This window comes from Cladosporium halotolerans, assembly GCF_011745625.1.
Source record: "Cladosporium halotolerans strain TM138-S3 chromosome Unknown Sca32, whole genome shotgun sequence".
Lineage (NCBI taxonomy): Eukaryota > Fungi > Ascomycota > Dothideomycetes > Cladosporiales > Cladosporiaceae > Cladosporium > Cladosporium halotolerans.
In genome coordinates, this window is record NW_027191483.1 from 84,085 (window position 1) to 102,937 (window position 18,853).

Genomic DNA, 18,853 nt, shown 5'->3' on the forward strand with positions numbered 1-18,853 from the left:
TTGTTAAATAAACGCTGTGCGATAGATTGGTGGTGTTGACAACGTCAAAAGTTGCCCCTCCATTGGGGTCCTCAACTGAGCGTCCAAACGATCAATTTTCCCGCGTGACGTCGGCGCTGGCGTCTCGCTCACTGTGACTGATGCGCGCGCGACACTTGCCCGCTTCGGGGCCCACAAAGATCAGATCGAAGTCAACTCCACAGAAGTTCGGCCTGGCTGCAACGTTTTCCATATCTCACCCAAGACCGCAGTCCATATACCCTTTGCGGCCAATTTGTTTGCAGAATGGCCGAGGAGACGGCAGTCAACGGCGATGCCCAGGCGCTGGACCTGGGCGCGCTGCGCAAGGTACTGCTGTCGAACTCGACCAAGCAAAGGACTTCGGAGCTCCACCAGCTGAACGACAAGCTCGTAGGCCAAGGTAGGTAAGGCTCTATGTGTTTTGAGCAGATGCTCTTCTAGAGTAGTGCTGACTTAACTGTAGGTGGTGTAGGCTCTCAGCTTCCTTCTGTCCTTAGCATTCTTTTCGATACATACCCTCTCTACGTCGACACGAGATCACGGCAGGCCGTCGAGCTTTGCCTGAGCTCAATAGCGAAATCGCCCGAGAACAAAGATGTCACTTCGGCTTTCGCGACCTTGGTGGAACAAGAGGCGGCGAAGGCAAGCATAGCACCGGCGAACGCATTCGTGCTTGTACGATGGATCTCGCAGTTGCTGCAGGACTCGGCTGGTGATAAAAGCCTTTGGGATGCTTTTGGGAAAAAGCTCGTGGTTGCTCTCACAAATGCGCTGAACAACTTGCTCTCATCCGGGCCCAAGGATAGTACCCGTGCCACAGCGGTGAGAGTCAGTAGGCGCGCATTCCGCGCCGTCTTCAAGGGCCAGTTTGGGGACGATGCGATCAATGAATGCGTAACTGCGCTTTCTACCAAGGCAGCGACTCCCACGCCGAAGAATGCGATTACTCTCGGAATTGTCGCAGGAGTGAGCAAGCGTATTCCAAATAGGAGTGCGACCCTCGAATCGCGGAAGCAAGACTACATCGCTTTCTATTTGCGAGAGTTCTTGGGCTCCAAGGTCCACCTGCCACAATACCTGGCGATGAGCCTCAAGGACTTCTTCGGATCGTACCTCACGCTCGAAGATGTTCGCAAAGACATTGTGCCATCAATGGAAAAGTCTCTTTTGCGTGCGCCGGAGGTTGTTCTCAACGATCTTGTCGCGCCCATGTTCGCTTCGCTACCGGCCGAATTCGATCTTTCCGAGATCCTGTCTTCAAACCTCCTGAAACCCCTTCTATCTAACATCAAGTCAAGCAACCCCACCACTCGGAACGGAGCCGTCCACACATTCACGGTCATAGCCAAACGTTGCGATGACGAGAAGCTCGTTGAAAAGGTGGCGGACGAGATTTTGACCCCTCTGAAGACCAACAAGGTCCCGGCTGCTGACCAGAAGGTGATACACGCTCAAATGCTTTCCGCACTCAACCCAAATGCGCAGTTGGCTTCGAAGATTCCTCAAGGTTTGGTCGCTGTCACCAGCAAAGAGACAAACGAAGTCGCGGCATCTGCAGAGATGAACGCGATTGTCAAAGCTGTTATCTACGCTTTGCAGAAGGACTTAATCGTCGACAAGACTGTTATCGATGCCTTTGCTAAAGGACTTGCGGAGAAGCGTCTGCCGCTGAGGCGCACCTGGACCCTCGGCCTTGCTACAATAATGTGGTCTCTCACAGAGGAGGATCTCTCGAAGGAGAACGTGGCCGTACTTTTTGATGCTTGCGCCGGCAAGCTTGTTGACGCCTTCAACGAAGTTGCCGCAAACCCTTCTCAAGCTGCACAGAACGGTCAAGTATCCGTGGCTTGCGTTGCAACGGCACTATGCGTATCGAAGGCTCCGATCATGTCCGCTTCGCAGAGCAAGAGTGTTCTTCAGAAAGCGTCGATCGCCGAGAAGGCCCTTACTCTAGAACCGAAGCCCTCGTTCTTGCTCACTTCTCGAGTCTACTCAAAGATGACAACAGAAGAAGACCTCGTCTGGCTTGTACGAGCTCTGGCTGCTGTGCTCCCCAAGCTGCCCAAGTCGGATGAAGCTCTGAAGGTGCGCAATGCATGGGCACAGACGCTGCTTTTCGTATTCTCTGCCACCGGAATGCCACCAAAGGTCAAGACGGAAGCCACCGTGACTTTGCAAACCCTCTATGCAGCCGATGCAGCTTTCACATCTCAAGTGCTGATCGATGGCATATGGCAGTGGTGCGAGGATGTGGAGTCCGATGCGAAGGAGAGTGCAGCATTGGCTGCAAAGAGCGGCCGCGAAGAGCTTTTCAAGGCTGTCCGCGCGATCTGTCTCGACTCTGAAAGTGCAGCTCGACTGAACGCCCAGATTGAGAAAGAGACGATAGAAACGCAGATGACCAAGCTGCTCGTGCTCTGCAGGCCACAGCTTCTTCCACGCACCTCGTGGATCGAGTTATGCCTGAAGACCGGCACTGACCCTGGCGGTCTCGCGAGCAAGGCCCCTGAAGATTGCCTTTCCAACGTCCTAGCTGTTACCGAAAACTCACAGTGGAGGTCGCTCCCCAACTTCCAAGCAGCTGCGTTCAGTGCTATGGCTGAGCTTGCTTTCGTTGCGCCCGAAGTGATGACTCCGCTCATCGTCTCGCAGATCAGCCTTGACCTCGACTCCACGCAGCTTCAAGACATCGGACCCACAGAAGCCGCAATCTACAGGACACCCGAAGGTACCGCTTTTGTGGATGTCCTCTCAAAGCAGCAAAGCTCTCAAGTCATCAGCAAGAACTCCAAGGACTATGATACGCTCAAGTGGGAGGAGGAGCTTAGGGCGACACTGGCTCAGAAGAAGGGTCAAGCGAAGAAGCTTACGCCGGAGGAGCAGACCAAGGTCAATGCGCAGCTTGCAAAGGAAGCCGAAATCCGCAGGAACGTTACTGCAATCGACATCAAGCTCCGCCGCGGCATTGGAATTATTCACGCCCTAGCTGTCGGCCCGCCTACTGCAGCTGAGGCCTGGTTTGGCCCGTCGGTGAAGCTACTCTTCGATGCCATCCAAGCAGGTGCCGGACTCATCTTGGGTGACGCCGCGGCGCTCGGCTACTTGAGTTGCGCCGACAGAACATCGAACAGACTGGGAGCTTTGCGACCTTTCGTCGGTGTTGCTACTCTCCGTGCTGCTGGCGTAACAATTCTGCCTGAGAACCTTCTTGCCGAGCCGCTTGGCGATCTGGTTACAAGACTTCTCTACCGTCTACGCTTCCTGGGAGAGCAAAGGCCCTTCGACACTGTCACCCTCTCATACGTCTTTTCTTTCATCTTCCTCGTCTTGGAAAGCGGCGGCATCGATCGCAAGGAAGCGGAGGAGGCCGACGAACAAATCGTTCTCGCTGCCGAGGTTGTCTCTTTCCACACCGATGCCTGCAGTGATGTCGTTCTTCCGCGTGAGAAGCTGCTGAGCGTGCTTATCGACTCTATGCAAACATACACTCAGCACTTCCGAACTTTCAAGGACTGCTTCACCGACCTTTGTCGCTCCGTCGCGCCAAATATGAGCACTTCTGAGACCGACACTGCTGTCAGGGGAACCATTGTTCCTGACCCATCTGTAAGGAACGCAGCCCTCCAGGCCATTAGTGCGGAGCTGGATCTCGCCGATAGGCAATTCTACGAAGAAATTTGGCTTGCTCGCCATGACGATGTGGTCGAGCATCGTGGCATTGCTAGCGAGATTTGGGAGGAGAACGAGCTGAAGGTCCTCCCCGAATCTGCCGCACAAGTTCTGCCGTATCTCGAGTCCAAGGATAGTCAGCTCAGAAGAGCGGCCGCCCGCGCTGTTGCCGGTGCTGTCAAGGAGCAACCCAGCTGCTTCGAATCAATACTTTCGAGCCTGCAAGAGACGTACCTGGAGCGCGCAAAGCCCAGGAAGCCAGAGCTTGATCGTTACGGCATGCCCATCAAGAAAGACCTCTCAGACCCCTGGGAGGCCAGACACGGCATCTCGCTCACCTTGAAGGAGCTCGCGGCTAGCTTCCCTGAGCAGCAACTTGTTCCTTTCGTGCATTTCCTTGTTGAGAGCGGACCTCTTTGCGATGCGAACTCTACCGTCCGTGACAGCATGGTCGAGGCGGCCGTGAATGTGGTGTCGACACAGGGCAAGGCGTTGGTCGAGCCTCTTATGAAGCTTTGCGAAAGCACATTGGAGGGCTCGAGTAGCTCTCAGTCGCAGGACCTTGTCAACGAGGCTGTCGTCATTATGTATGGTGCACTCGCGCAGCATCTGCCCAAAGGTGACGCCCGTACTCCCAAGGTCGTACAAAGGCTGTTGTCAACTCTCAGCACGCCCTCAGAGTCTGTGCAATATGCCGTGGCTCAGTGCCTGCCGCCTCTTGTTCGCGCATGCAGTGACCAGGCCACTACATTCTTGCAGCAGATGGTTGAAGAGGTCCTGCACTCCAAGAAGTATGCTGCCCAACGTGGTGCAGCATATGGATTGGGAGGTATCGTCAAGGGCAAGGGTATCTCCTTGCTCCGCGAAGCGCGCCTGCTTTCCACCATGAGGGGCGCAGCCGAAAACAAGAAAGATGTCATAGAGCGACAGGGTGCTTTCCTCACGTACGAGCTCCTCTCCCTTCTTCTGGGACGTGTTTTCGAGCCGTATGTGATTCAAATCGTGCCTCAGCTGCTTTCTGGCTTTGGTGACGCAAGCGCAGATGTGCGCGCGGCGTGCTTGGACGCAGCAAAGACTTGCTTCTCGTCTCTGAGCTCATACGGTGTCAAGCAGATCCTGCCCACACTCCTGGAAGGTCTCGACGAGTCGCAGTGGCGCAGCAAGAAGGGTGCTTGCGACTCGTTGGGCGCTATGGCTTACCTCGACCCCGAACAGCTCGCCGTCAGCTTGCCTGAGATCATTCCTCCGCTTACGGATGTTCTGAACGACAGCCATAAAGAGGTCCGCGCCTCGGCGAACAGGAGTTTGCAGCGATTCGGCGAGGTCATCAGCAACCCCGAGGTAAAGAGCCAGGTCAACATCCTGCTCAAGGCCCTCAGTGATCCCACCAAATACACTGACGATGCACTTGACGCCCTCATCAAGGTCAACTTCGTCCACTACCTTGACGCACCATCACTTGCTCTGGTTGTTCGCATCCTGGAGCGTGGTCTCGGTGACCGCTCTGGCACTAAGAGGAAGGCTTCTCAGATCATTGGCAGTCTTGCCCACCTTACTGAGCGCAAGGATCTTGTGGCCCATCTGCCCATCCTTGTTGCCGGTCTGCGCGTAGCCATTGTCGATCCTGTACCGGCAACTAGAGCTACCGCATCCAAGGCACTGGGTTCAACAGTGGAGAAGCTGGGCGAGGACGCCATGCCCGATCTTATTCCCGGCCTCATGGCAACTCTCAAGTCCGACACTGGCGCTGGCGACCGTCTTGGTTCTGCACAGGCATTGTCCGAAGTGCTTGCCGGTCTTGGAACCAGCCGTCTCGAGGAGACTCTGCCATCTATCTTGCAGAACGTTTCCAGCAACAAGGCTTCCGTGCGCGAGGGCTTCATGTCCCTCTTCATCTTCTTGCCTGCATGCTTTGGTAACAGCTTTGCCAATTACCTCAACAAGATCATTCCGCCCATCCTCTCCGGTCTTGCGGATGAAGTCGAAGCTATTCGTGAAACCTCTCTGCGCGCTGGTCGCTTGCTCGTCAAGAACTTCGCCACCCGCTCCATCGACCTCCTTCTCCCCGAGCTTGAGCGTGGTCTTGAAGATGACAGCTACCGTATCCGACTCAGCTCCGTTGAGCTTGTCGGTGACCTTCTCTTCAACCTCACTGGCATTACTGCTAAGGCCGATCAAGAAGACGAGTTGGAGGAGAACGCCAACGAGGCAGGCGCATCTTTGCTCGAGGTTCTTGGCGAGGAGAAGCGCAACAAGGTCCTCTCTGCTCTGTACATCTGCCGCAACGACACTTCCGGTCTTGTGCGCACCGCTGCGATCAACGTTTGGAAGGCTCTTGTCTCCTCCCCTCGCACTCTTCGCGAGCTTATTCCTACACTTACTGGGTTGGTCATTCGCAGACTGGCAAGCACCAACATGGAGCAGAAGGTCATTGCTGGCAACGCTCTCGGCGAGCTTATTCGCAAGGCTGGCGAAGGTGTTCTGTCTACGCTGTTGCCTACCCTCGAGGATGGTCTACAGACCTCTACCGACACAGACGCCAGGCAAGGTATCTGCATTGCCCTCCGCGAGCTCATCTCCGCGGCCGCGCCGGATGCGCTCGAGGACTACGAAAAGACTCTCATTTCCGTTGTGCGTACCGCTCTGGTCGACCAAGATGGCGACGTTCGCGAGGCTGCCGCAGAAGCCTTCGACTCTCTTCAGAAGATCCTTGGCAAGCGTGCTGTGGACCAAGTCCTTCCGCATCTGCTCAGTCTGCTGCGCTCCGAGGAGGAGGCCGACCATGCACTCTCGGCGCTGCTTACGCTACTTACCGAGACGACGAGATCCAACATTATCTTGCCCAACCTCCTCCCGACGCTGCTCACACCGCCTATCTCTCCTTTCAATGCACGCGCCCTTGCATCGTTGTCTGAGGTGGCCGGCTCTGCTATGACCAGGAAGCTGCCAACGATCCTCAACTCCCTCATGGACAGCATTACCAACTGCAAGGATGAAGAGCTCAAGGCCGAGCTGGAAAGCTCTTTCGACACAATCCTCGCCTCGGTTGATGAGTACGACGGTTTGAACACCATGATGAGCGTAATGCTGGCTCTGGTAAAGAATGACGACCACCGCAAGCGTGCAAGTGCCGACCTTCACCTGGCCAAGTTCTTTGGTTCCACGGACGTCGACTTCTCCCGCTACTACCCAGATCTCATTCGCGCCTTTCTCATCTCCTTCGATGACAGCGACAAAGAAGTCGTCAAGGCCGCATGGAGCGCCCTCAGCGCTCTCACCTCTCAGCTCAGGAAAGAGGAGATGGAGTCTCTGGTCATCTCCACCAGGAATACTCTCAACCAGGTCGGTGTTGTTGGCCACGGTTTGCCTGGCTTCTCCCTGCCTAAGGGTATCAACGCCATCTTGCCTATCTTCCTGCAGGGTCTCATGAACGGCTCCGCCGAGCAGAGGACACAGGCCGCGCTTGCCATGTCCGATCTCATCGACAGGACTGCTCCCGATGCCCTCAAGCCCTTCGTCACTCAGATCACCGGTCCTCTCATCCGTGTCGTTTCCGAGCGTTCCACGGATCTCAAGGCTGCTATCTTGCTCACACTCAACAACTTGCTTGAGAAGATTCCAGCCTTCCTCAAGCCGTTCTTGCCGCAGCTGCAGCGAACTTTCGCCAAATCTCTTGCTGATCCGTCTAGCGAGGTCTTGCGCTCTAGGGCTGCGAAGGCTTTGGGCACGCTTATTGTCATGACTCCCCGTATCGACCCTCTCATTGCCGAGCTGGTCACGGGCGCGAAGACACCGGATGCTGGAGTGCGCAACGCCATGTTGAAGGCTTTGTACGAGGTGGTCAGCAAGGCTGGCTCGAAGATGAGCGATGTTTCCATGAACTCCATCCTGGGCCTGATCGACTCAGACCAGGAGGAACACGATGACTTGATGACAATTACTTACGCCAAGTTGCTCGGTGCCTTGATCAAGGTGCTCCCTACCGAGAGCGCAACTGGCCTGATCAAGTATGTACAAAACCGTCAACTTTCATTATCATATTGCTAACCAATTCGCAGGAGTCGTGTCGTCACCAACCACTTCACTCATGCTTCCGTGCTCGCCCTGAACTCCGTGCTCGTCGAGTCGCCGGAATCTCTCACGACTGGTGCATTCGCCGAAGTCACGCCCTCAATCATCGTTCAGGGCATCACCAACTCTCAGCCTTTTATCGCCGACAACTGCGTCCTCGCAGCTGGCAAGTTCCTCCTCACAGAGTCGAGCGACAAGGGCTACGAGTCCACCAAGCCCATCTTCGACGCTTTTGCGCAGGTCATCCCGCCAGGCAACGCAGTTGACACCCGCCGTCTGGCCCTCGTCGTGACCCGCACCGTCGCGCGCGAGCACAACGACGCCGTCCGCCCGCACCTGCCCACTATCGTCCCCGCCATATTCGCCTCCGTCCGCGACATGGTCATCCCGGTTAAGCTCTCCGCCGAGGCGGCTTTCCTCGCCATCTTCAACGTCGTCGACGAGGAAGCCGAGGTCTTCGACAAATACATGGCAAGCCCCAACGCCGGCGGCGCGCTGGCGCCGGGCCCCAAGAGGAGCATGCAGGAGTACTTCAAGCGCGTCGCTCTCAGGCTCAGCGGCCAGGCGAGGGAGAGGAAGGAGGCCGAAGGCGGCGCTGGTGGCCTCGGGCTCAGTGGCGACGAGGTCGAGGACGAGAAGGAGGTGTGGAGTATTGGCCGGATGGAATCTGGCGATGCTTTTGCGAACGAGTAGAGAGGGTATTTGACATGCTATGCTCTGCTCGCTCGTGGTCATGTGGTTTTCTTCTCTTCTGGTTTGCAAAAGCATCTGGTGTTTGTTTTAGGTAAAATAGCGAAATGCATTCCTGTTCTCTCTTAGCGGTGTTCCCAGTCTCTATTCGCGAAGACATGCAATCCGATCTCTTGATGTGGTTCTCGTCTGTGTACATGCTATCAGACGGGCAGTCCTACCTGACTGTGAAATGTCACACGAAATGATCAGTCGCGTTCATTGACGATAGTCGATATACGTCAACGGACTTTGTGACATTCATTTGAACAAGGGGTGCCATTACTCTCAGGTTAGTGCATTACCATTGAGGCTCGATGAGGGTGGACTTCAGATCGGGACCTTGGAGGCTGGATTGCCAGAGTGAGGTGAGTTCTTTCAGCCTAATAGAATTGTCTTCTGCTGATGATGAGGAGGATGGAATCTTATCTCATGTTTACGCAAATCGCTAACGTGCTTCCAACATGGCAGACACATAACAAAATAAGAAATGAGAAACGTAGTTGGTTCATGTTGCTTTTCGAGTAAGGACTATAAGTCTAGCCTGCTTGCTGTGTGTGTTTGCGGAAATATTTATATGATCACTAAAATTACATGAGACCCTCCGCATCCTGATCATTGGGCTCTTTTTGCATTGTTCTACTCGGCAATTGATCCGCCTGACTCGCGATACGCTCACGCTGCTCAGCGAACACCTCGTGACATCTGCCGACGAGCGGCAATAGGAACGACGCATCGCCACTCAGGACTTGACCGTCCTCCGCCAGTGCATCGTGTCTCTCCATCGCGGACTTGAGGTTGCGGTGTTCGTGCTTGATCGTCTCCAGGATGTGCTTGATGGCATTGCAGGAGCTGCCCAGATCGTTGTTGGGGTTCGCTTTGTCTTGCAAGCAGAGCAAGTAGGGTTGGTTTTCGCGGTATCTCCCGATCCGTAGCTGGCCCGCTAGGACGCGCTTTCTGACGAGCACTCCGGGCTTTAGCCCAGTCTGCTGGCTTCTTGGACTTGGCGAAAGGGGCGGCTGGAAATGGGATTTCTTGAAGTAATAGCAGTTGCCTTTAGGATCTGCTATACTGATCCCGGACACATTCGAATTAAAATTGGACCAGAAATCGAGGATGCACAGAAGCTGGCTGGAAGGAGAGTGATGGACTTCGGGCGGGACTCCTCTTCGATTCAAAGCGGCAGCGAGCATCATAAACGTGCCATACGCTGAGATGCCGCCGATGTAGGGGTCGACAAAGCCGCGCATGCCAAACATCGTTCTGAAAACCGCATATAGAGCTCGCATATTGGAGATGGCGTCTAAGTATTTTCCCACGATGTGTTCCTGTGATCCTTGCTTGCCGCTTCCGATGATTTGGAGATCGATGCCGGTCACCCTGTGCTGTACTGTGATGATCGGGACAGGTTCGGGGCGGTATACAACACATATGTAATCCTTCGACGACCGCAGTTTGTCGTAAACCGCCTGCATTCGCTCCTGCAATTGCGTCACAGTCGTGTCCTCATCCTTCAAGGATGGATCGTCTATGCCGATGTCGATGTCCGAATATGGCATGGCTAGACCGGTTTTGGTAGAGCCATAGGCGTATATCGACGCCTTCTTGTTGGGCCAAACATACCGTACGGTGGAGGTGATTAATCTCACGAGGCGTTTCCGAATTTGTGACTCGGTCGGCGTAAGTGCCACGTGTTCAGCGAACCGGTTGATCTCCTGATCGAGTATTTCTGCAGCTGTAAGGTGTGTCCGCACAGGGCGCCCCTCCGCGATGGACCAAGGAACGGCTGTAGCGGTCTCGTAGGGGCTTTCTCGAGGCCGGACGACCAGCCCCTTGTAGTTGAATTCTGGCGTCTCTGCTGATGAATCGTTTTCGGTTTTTGCCGCTTTGCCCCGACCCAGCTTCTTCATTTTCCTTACGTGCTCACTCAACGCAAAAATTGGGGGTTTCCAGTCTTCAGAAGACACTGAGTCCCTTTCGCCTTCTGGCAGACTTTGAGGTTCCTCTGCTTCACGATTTTCTCGCCGTGAAGCAGACGGGTTCATGATGGCATCGTACATGTGCAGCTTCTCATGAGCTCGCTGCACCACTCCATCCGCATGAGCTGCAACATCGTCCTCGAACTCTGTCCTATAAAGCCTACTGCCAGTCGCGAATCTCCTGGTTGAAGCAGCGACTGCGCGGTTAGAGGCGCGCTTGGCCACACGAGGAGTTGCGTGAAGTCCTAATCTGAGTGGGCTGGCCAGCACCGCAGCGATTGCCGAGGTCGCATTGTATGCATTGGGCGCTTTGCAATGGCAGCAAAGCATGCCTATGGAGGTGCCGGTCGCAGTATTTAGTGGCGACAAGCTTGTATATACCGTAAAGATGGCTTGAGCATAGCATGTGCGTCCCACCGACGTCCAGCCTTGCAGTTGGCTGCCGACAGAGTGTCGGGCTGGCCCGAGAAGCACGCGAGCCTCGCTCGGCAGAGCTTCTCCATTCGGCCGCGACGAAAGCAGCCTGCGTTTCGCCTGCGTCTTTCGACATGACGACCTCAGCCACCCGTTCCATCGTCAACCACACCCTTCCCTCTCCTATCATAATCATCATGTCTCGCGGCGGCGGCACCACCCTCTACGTGACTGGCTTCGGTCAGGGCACTCGCGCGCGCGACCTCGCCTACGAATTCGAACGGTACGTCACCACGTAAGCCAGCGACCGGCGGCTCCACGACCCTCCACGCCATCGAATGCCTCAAAACGGCCGATCGAGCCCACCTCCTCTCCTTGCACTCTTCGGACGGACGAGTCGGAGAGAATGCCTCCCGCTCGATCAGCCCTCCCGTCCTTCGAGTGACGTCCACACGCTGCATCACACCGCCCGCGAAGCAAGATCAGAGCATTGACAATTCCTTGAAGGTACGGACGTCTGGTCCGCTGTGATATCCCGGCTCCGCGTACTGCCTCGAGCAGACTGTAAGTTTAACGAATAATGAGAGCCATTGGTCTTCCGCTGACCTTTCATACGCAGCTTCGCGTTCGTCGAGTACGAGAGCCGTCGCGATGCCGACGATGCCTATCATGAGATGCACAACAAGCGCATTGGTCGTGATGACCTGCTGAAGATTGAGGTAACGAAATTCGCGGTATAACACGCGAACTCAGGACTGACGGACAACAGTGGGCCCGCACACCTCCATCTGCTAGCTGGCGTTTCGATGCTGGCGCCAGCCGCCGCGACGGTCCCCGCGATGGTGGCCGTCGCTCTCCTCGTGGCCGTGGCCGCTCCATGACTCCGCCACGTCGCTCCACGCGCGACCTGTCTCCTCGCGGTGACAGGGACCGCTACGATGACCGCCGTGGCGATCGCCGCGACCGCGACCGCTCTCGCAGCCCTGATGACCGTGACCGAGATGCGAAGGATATCCGTGATCGCGAGGATCCTCGTGATCGTGACGACGACCGCGAGCGCGAAAGAGAGCGTGACACCGAGCGTGATGCCGAACGTGACGCCGAACGCGACGCCGAGCGCGATGAGCGCGAGCCCGAGCCGAACGGCACCAATGGTGATGAGCAGAAGGGTAAGCTCTCCTCAAAAATATAATATTTGAAGATGTTGGATTTCGCTGACGGAGATCACAGAGCGCGACGAGCCTGCTCCCCAGCACGATGACCTGGACACTGCCGAGTAGAACTTTGCAGTGGTCTGATACCGGAGATACTCTTACCGGAGAGAGCGAAGAAGCGCTGAAGCAGACGAGTAACCAGGTCTGTGAGTAAGTCGTCGTGGAGCAAAACGGCACATTTGGTTTGGCGTTTTTAATGGAACGACGGATGCCTTAACAAAAAGTTACCAGAAACGATCGTCCTCAATCGACCCATTCGAGATCTACCACGTCCACAAATCGTCCTCCACCCTCGTCCCTCGTCCCCCTCGCACCGGCGGCATCCACCCTTCCGTCACCTGTACATATCCCCGCCGTTTCTCCTCGATCCAATCCGTCGAAGTCCTCTCACCTACGACGTCAATACCACCTTTTCGTTCCTCCGCCCGAAACCAGTCAACAGACCACGATCCGCCGCCGTTACCCTCGAAAACTGGCCGAACCCGCTGCTAACTTCTATGTTCGTGGCACTCCAAATTTCCCTCCGATCTTGAATCATTGGGCACCTGGCACAGGTCCAGGTGGCCCCCGCACATGTTCAACAGACGTGCATTGGCATTTTCTCCCTTGTTAGTCTAGATCTTGCCAGCCTTACGGTCATCCTGCCAGCGGATTTGTCGCATGGCATTGAGTCGTCATTGCCAATAGTCGCGTGGTAGCGGCAAGCCCGGCTCCCGGCGCCAACGCACGGTAGTCAGGGGACTAGCCAGGCACTCGCGTGGTCCTTTTTGTTTTCTCCGACGCGTCCGGTAGGTTTCACGCAGCACATCAAATAGCATGCATAATTCACGATACCTTTGAAGTACCAAAGGCATCCCTGCCTGGCCATCCCTTGGGCACTTGTTGAACTAGAACGGCGCCTTGTCATGCAATAATAGTTGGGGTCGGCCTTACCTGGCCCTATGCGACCTTCCAGATGAAGTTTAGAAGGCAGCCGTGCGCACGGAGGGATATTACTCGCGTGTGTGGGGAGCTGGTGCACTCGTGCCTTCCCCTCTTTTGTCGACCCTGGTCTTCACGATGAGACATGACGCGAATGAAGATTGTCCAGATCCATGCATCGATGTTGTCATGGCCCACGACGATAGCAGACGTGCGTGTCGCGCCCTCGCCGTCAGAACCGCCGACCAGGTGCCCCAGTGCTCCAATGGCTCGAGCAACGCGAGTCAACCACGCAAGCTCGCCGCGGCCCACAAGGCCTCGATCCAGCCTGCGCTTAATTTACCCGTCACTCCGCTAAACACGCGGCGCTGCTGCGTCGGCGTGCCTGCACCGCACAGGGATGCGCGCGCCGACCGAACCCGCCAAACCGTCCTCCACATGGCACACGGTGGGTAGAGCCCCAACGCTCGCCTCGCCTCGCGTGCCGCCTTGGGGCTGGCCGGCCTCTTCTTTCTCCTCACCGCGAGCGCGCCTCCTGCTCCGTCCGTGTTGTGCTGCCCGGCTGCCGCTCACGTACTCTCGCCAGTGTGTTTCGCTTGCCTGTTTCGCTTGCTTCTCCATTCGCTCTAGTTCTATACGCACGCAGTCGTACATACAGTATCCATTACCGACCCGCCTTCCCTCGTTTTCGAAGCAGCGAGCATTGAGAGTCCCAGCATTCACACGCAGTACACATAAACCGGCATTGATTGCGAGAACACGAACTGCATACATATATCGAAAGCCTTCCAGACACAGCAACAGACCAGGAAGCTCCAGCTCCCACGCCCAACCACCCCACCAACCCACAAAAACACACATACACACACAATGGGCCTCATCGACTCCCTCCGCGCCAAGCTCGAAATCTACCGCCTCGAGCAGCGCTACACGCGGCGCGAGAAGCGCACGACCTTCATCTCCGGCGCCCACTACGTCGACGGCGAGTACGTCTACGGCAACGAGTCGACCGTCACGTCGCCCACCTCCAGCTCCAGCAGCAAGTTCTCCTCCGGCAGCTTCGCAAAGCGCATGCCCGGCGTCAAGGTCGCCGAGGTCTTCTCTTCGGGTCGGGGAGGGGACAGGCGGAGCAGAGCGTGGTAGTGGCCAGGTACTCTCTTCTTGAAGCGACGCAACGCACGCATGGGGGCTGGACACCGCACCGCACTGAGGGTTCCGTCGCGCTGGAAGTCGCGACGAGAGCGACGCTGCTGGTTCTCCGCGAGCGAGGGGTTATGACGGCACCTCTTCGAAAGCAGAGCGACACGCTATTAACGACAATGGGCGGAGGGTAGGGGAGGGCCGTTGGACGCGGAAAGCTTCTTCCAAGGACGGCCGGCGGTGCTGGCATGTCTGCTGAGGAATGCATTTCGACGGCCCGAGCCTGGGAGGGAACAGAGCTCTTCGGAGCCTCTCGCATGATGTTATCTGCCATTTCATTGCTATTTCTTTTCCTTCCCTTTTAGAGCGACGCGCAAGCGTGTTTTGCTAGGTTTTCCTTTCATGTCTCTCTTTTACACTGTCCATACGTGCACATATGTACAAAATGACGGCGGCACCGAAAAAGCCCCATTGAACCATTGCGCAATCTCCGCAGCGAGAGATCCACGTGTTGCGTGCTGGAGGGCCACAGTGTGAAACGGCGATCTACGTCGATCTGTAAATCACCTCCGGCGGGAGATGGTCACAACAGCACGACAGACTATCACTGTCCTTTTTTGCTAAATACGATCAACAAGAAAGCTGAAGTGGTATCGTCTGTAGTCATCATTGTAGTCTGTCTACCCGCTCTCAATTCTAATCTCGCAAATTCACAGAGGTTTTAATCAATCAGTAGTAAAAGGATTCTTCAAAAGCGCACCAATCAATCAACCTTCAATCGTAGGCTGTCGCGTCCCCTCGAGCACCGATCAGAGTGTACCTTCCCCCTCCCAGCCCAACTATCCCACGAGACGCTCGCTCCCATTTGCAAATGCAGCTCGACTCAACAATGCACCCGTTGATTAAACGAAAAAAGTCAAATCTATCCCTCCCTTCCTGCGCCGAAGTGTCTCTCAAATAAGCGCCCTTGGTCTATCCGATAGTGCACGCACTACTTCGTGTCCGGGATCGCGCCTTCGACGACAGACACGGCGGCGACGTTGCCGCCGTCGGCGGCGTTGCCGTTGAGCAGCGCGAGGGCCGAGATGACGTCCGAGGGCTCGAGGAGGTGCCAGGAGGCGATGGTCTGCTTGGAGCTGGCGCCGACGGTGACGGCGAAGACGTGCTCGTCGGGGAGCGAGGAGGCGCGGAGGGAGCGGAACATGTCTGGAGGGGTTTGTTAGCTCGTCGTTGGTACAATTGGGGGTACTTGGAGGGATCTGAGAACCTACCTTCGTCCGTGAAGTCGTCGCCGAGGCAGAGCACGAACTCCGGCGCCTGGCCCTCTTCCGCACCATACTCGTTCACGAGCCTCTTGGCGATCTCGCCCTTGTTGACGAAGCGCGGGCGGACTTCGAGGTTGGCCTTGCCCGGCATGACCTCGACGTCGAACTCCTTGACGACCGTCTGCTCAAGCTTCTTCTGACACTCCTTGGCGTGGTAGATGCCCAGCTCGTGGTCCGCCCTACGGTAATGCCACGTGAGAGCGATCTTCTTGCGCTCGATGAAGCTGCCCTGGGTGCGCTCAGTGTAGTGCTGAAAGACGTTCATAACATCTTTCTGCCAGGACATGTCGTAGTGCTCCGCAAGGTTTTCCCACTGGGTGGTGTGGGGGAGGCGCATGAAGGAGCCGTGCTCGGCGGACAGACCGAGCTCTGTTATGTGGCCCATCCATTCGTCAAGGAAACTCTGGTCGCGACCGGAGATGATCCAGACAGCGTTGTTCGGGTTGGCCGCAAGGCTCTTAAGATTGCGGATCACGCGATCGGACGGGATGGCAGCTTGAGGCTCTCTGACGATCGGAGTAAGCGTGCCATCATAGTCGAACATGAACAGACGCTTCTTAGCCTTGCGGTACTGGCTGAGCATCAGCGCACGGTCGAGCAGAGGGGTGGCGTGCGACTGGTCGAAGGACGCCAGGTTTGTGAGTAGGCGCTTGAGGTAGCTGGTGGTCCAGCTCTGGACGGTATTGCTGGTGACGTGGTCGAACAGTCTCTTATGCACTCGGGCCTTCTCCTTCTCCGGCATTGTCAACGCGACGTCAATGGCGTCAGCGGTGCCACCAAGGTCCCACGGGTTAATGTGCATCGCATTTCCAAGGCTGCCGGCGGTACCAGAGAACTCCGATATTATCAAAGGACCGTGGCCGTCGCGCTGGCATGCAACGTACTCGAGTGCCGTGGTGTTCATCCCATCGCGCACACTGGTGATCAGTCCGACGTCTGCAATACGAAGCAGAGCAAAGTACTCCTCTTTCGAGAGGTACTGCGAGTAGTGCTGAACCGGGGTAAAGCTGAGCGAGCCGTACGACCCGTTGATCCTTGCGACAAGGTCGCTAATTTTATTGGCGACCTTATCGGAGCCACTGTCTTCACGATCCTCAATGCTAGTGGGGCTCGTGACCTGGATGAGTACGACCTTGTCGTGCCATTCAGGGTGACGCTCCAGGAAAATCTCGAATGCCTGCAGTTTCTGCGCCACACCCCTCACGGAGTCCAGACGATCTCTGCCAACGATAATCTTCTTGCCGTGATACAGTTCGCGGAGAGCCACAATCTTCTGCTCCACGAGAGGATCCTTGAAAGCCGCCTTGAGGGTAGCTTCGGCGCCGATGCCGAGCGGGAAAACGTCCGTCGACACATGCGCACCATATGCGTCAACGCCTGCCACGGACGAATCGAAGCCAAGAACTCTTGTGCAACACGACGAGAAGTGTCGTGAGTAGCTGTAGGCTTGGAAGCCGATCATGTTTGCGCCGAGCACACCCTCAAGGATCTCCTTCCGCCGACTGAGACAGCGGTAGAACTCGCTACTCGGGAAAGGAACATGCAGGAAGAAGCCGATATAGATATTGGGGAGACGCTGCCTCAACAAGCTTGGCAGCAGAAGCAGGTGGTAGTCGTGAATAAGGACAACATCTCCCGGCTTGTAGACAGTCATGATGGTGTCGGCAAAGGCCTTGTTCATCTTGTAGTACAGCGCCCAAGCCTTCTTCGCAGCACGGCCATCGGTCGGCTCGTTCTGCTTGTAGTGGAAGAGCGGGAAGAGTTCATGCTCGGCGAACCGTCGCCACTTGCGCTGATTGCTGAAAGTAGCAACGCCATTGCTATCGACGTCGTCCGACAGCCAGACGGGAGCGACACGGCCACCATGGTCGTGCTCCAACTGCTTCTCCAAACGGCGTCTGTCACTCTCGGGGACGTGGATCTCAGCGCTCTCATTCGGTACTGCGGACTTGTGGTGGGAGTCGATTGGGATCGGTGCAGATGCCTTGTTCAACGGCACAGCGTTCACCGAGGTACCTTCATTGTTGTTGGGAGCAGTCACATCAAATTCTCCAGTCCACCCAACCAGCGTGTGATGCCATTTAGACTCTTCACTAGCGAGGAAGGCAAACGAATCAAACAATGCAGACGTTCCGCGGCGGTTGGTGAGCTTCCAGTCAGACCCGGGACGGTAGCCGACCTTGTAAGGCACGCAAAAGGTGGCGCTGATGATGTTGCCCGTCAGGCCGAGACCGGGATGCTGTTTCGTAGGGTCAATGTCCTCGAGCGTGGGTACTTTGGTGCGTGAGTCAACAAGGCTCAGGCGTCGCAGAACTTCCTCGGGATTCCTGGCACCAGCAGCAATTTCGGCGGGCGAGCTGGGTCTACGACCCTGCTGGTTCAGAGTCGCAGGATCGTCGACGGCAACAGGGCTGATCCCGTCCTCCTCTCCAGCCTCGCGGCGGCTATCGGCCTCTTGAGCGGCCAGATAAGGGCGGTCGATTTCGGACCAGTCGTGGACACCAGGAGTCACCGGAACAGAAGTTTTGTCGGATTCGAGAGCCGGGTTGACAGACTGGAGACGAGCAATCTGCGGCCGACCCCCGTTGTTGCGTGGAGCATTGGCGCTGCTGGGCGGACCACGACGGGTGAAGTAATCGTTGGACATGCTTGCGCCTCAGCACGTGACCAGGGGCGAATTCCCGGGGCACACGCGATGATTGCTTTTTCTGTGAGATCTCAGCAAAAGTTCAAGACAGGACCGCGCAGGCCTGGAGGCGAGCAGCGAGTTATGAACGCGGTCGACAGGCAAAAAATTGTGTTTGCGATGGACTCACCGACAACAGCCTCCGCGCTCACGTCACGCTGATTCAAAGCGTGCTGGCGGCAGGTCGGGCGAAGGCGGAGGTGACTGCGCCGCGATCTGAAGGGCCGTCAGTATTGTGTAGTGATGCGAGAGCAAGCACGTAGTCAATGGGTGGTAGGGATCGGTGTGTGGCGCGGCAGTAGGGGCAGGGCGGTCGCACGCTGGGGATGGGCCCTGGCGGTGCGTTGGGCGCGGGCATAAAGGTGAAGTCACACTCAGCACAGGCTCCAGTCGCCCGCCGTCGCGCTGCCAGGCTCAGCCAGGCTTGCGCAGCGCGGTGCTGCCAAAACGGCCCGCCGTCATGCCCTCGTGGTGGGGCAAGAAGCAGGTACTGCTAGCATGTGATAGGCCCACGCTGACCACCGCCCACCAGCCCACCCTGACAACCATCGCATAGTGGTCACCCTCCCGTCATACCGGCGACACGAAGCCACAGCTTTTGCCTCAACATCCTGCGTACTGCTTGCCAGTCGCCTGGTGCGCACGCCAGTCATATCGCGTCAGCAAATTGTACTAGTCAGTCAG

The 18,853-nt window shown here is 56.5% G+C and overlaps 5 protein-coding genes across 5 annotated transcripts; 3 read left to right on the top strand and 2 right to left on the bottom strand.

Moving 5' to 3' along the window:
* The first annotated feature begins 187 nt into the window (after nt 1-187).
* WHR41_07473 (uncharacterized protein) lies at nt 188-8,579 on the top strand. The gene is made up of 3 exons (XM_069376078.1): nt 188-421; nt 485-7,697; nt 7,749-8,579. Exons 1-3 carry the CDS (start codon nt 286-288, stop codon nt 8,452-8,454), a joined length of 8,055 nt encoding a protein of 2,684 aa, XP_069226827.1. The 5' UTR covers nt 188-285; the 3' UTR covers nt 8,455-8,579.
* Nucleotides 8,580-9,080: 501 nt separating this feature from the next.
* WHR41_07474 (uncharacterized protein) lies at nt 9,081-10,550 on the bottom strand (the record flags this gene model as incomplete). The annotated part of the gene is made up of 1 exon (XM_069376079.1): nt 9,081-10,550. One exon carries the CDS (start codon nt 10,548-10,550, stop codon nt 9,081-9,083), a length of 1,470 nt encoding a protein of 489 aa, XP_069226832.1.
* A 481-nt stretch (nt 10,551-11,031) lies between these two features.
* WHR41_07475 (uncharacterized protein) lies at nt 11,032-12,946 on the top strand. Its single transcript, XM_069376080.1, has 5 exons — nt 11,032-11,166; nt 11,391-11,447; nt 11,503-11,602; nt 11,653-12,052; nt 12,114-12,946. The coding sequence occupies exons 1-5, from the start codon at nt 11,081-11,083 to the stop codon at nt 12,161-12,163; spliced, it is 693 nt and encodes a 230-aa protein (XP_069226833.1). The 5' UTR covers nt 11,032-11,080; the 3' UTR covers nt 12,164-12,946.
* A 942-nt stretch (nt 12,947-13,888) lies between these two features.
* On the top strand, nt 13,889-14,161 carry WHR41_07476 (uncharacterized protein; the record flags this gene model as incomplete). The annotated part of the gene is made up of 1 exon (XM_069376081.1): nt 13,889-14,161. The coding sequence occupies one exon, from the start codon at nt 13,889-13,891 to the stop codon at nt 14,159-14,161; it is 273 nt and encodes a 90-aa protein (XP_069226830.1).
* Nucleotides 14,162-14,801: 640 nt separating this feature from the next.
* WHR41_07477 (uncharacterized protein) lies at nt 14,802-18,486 on the bottom strand. Its single transcript, XM_069376082.1, has 3 exons — nt 18,300-18,486; nt 15,430-18,191; nt 14,802-15,364 (listed from the first exon to the last, which is right to left on the bottom strand). Exons 2-3 carry the CDS (start codon nt 18,128-18,130, stop codon nt 15,150-15,152), a joined length of 2,916 nt encoding a protein of 971 aa, XP_069226831.1. The 5' UTR covers nt 18,131-18,191; nt 18,300-18,486; the 3' UTR covers nt 14,802-15,149.
* Nucleotides 18,487-18,853: the final 367 nt, after the last annotated feature.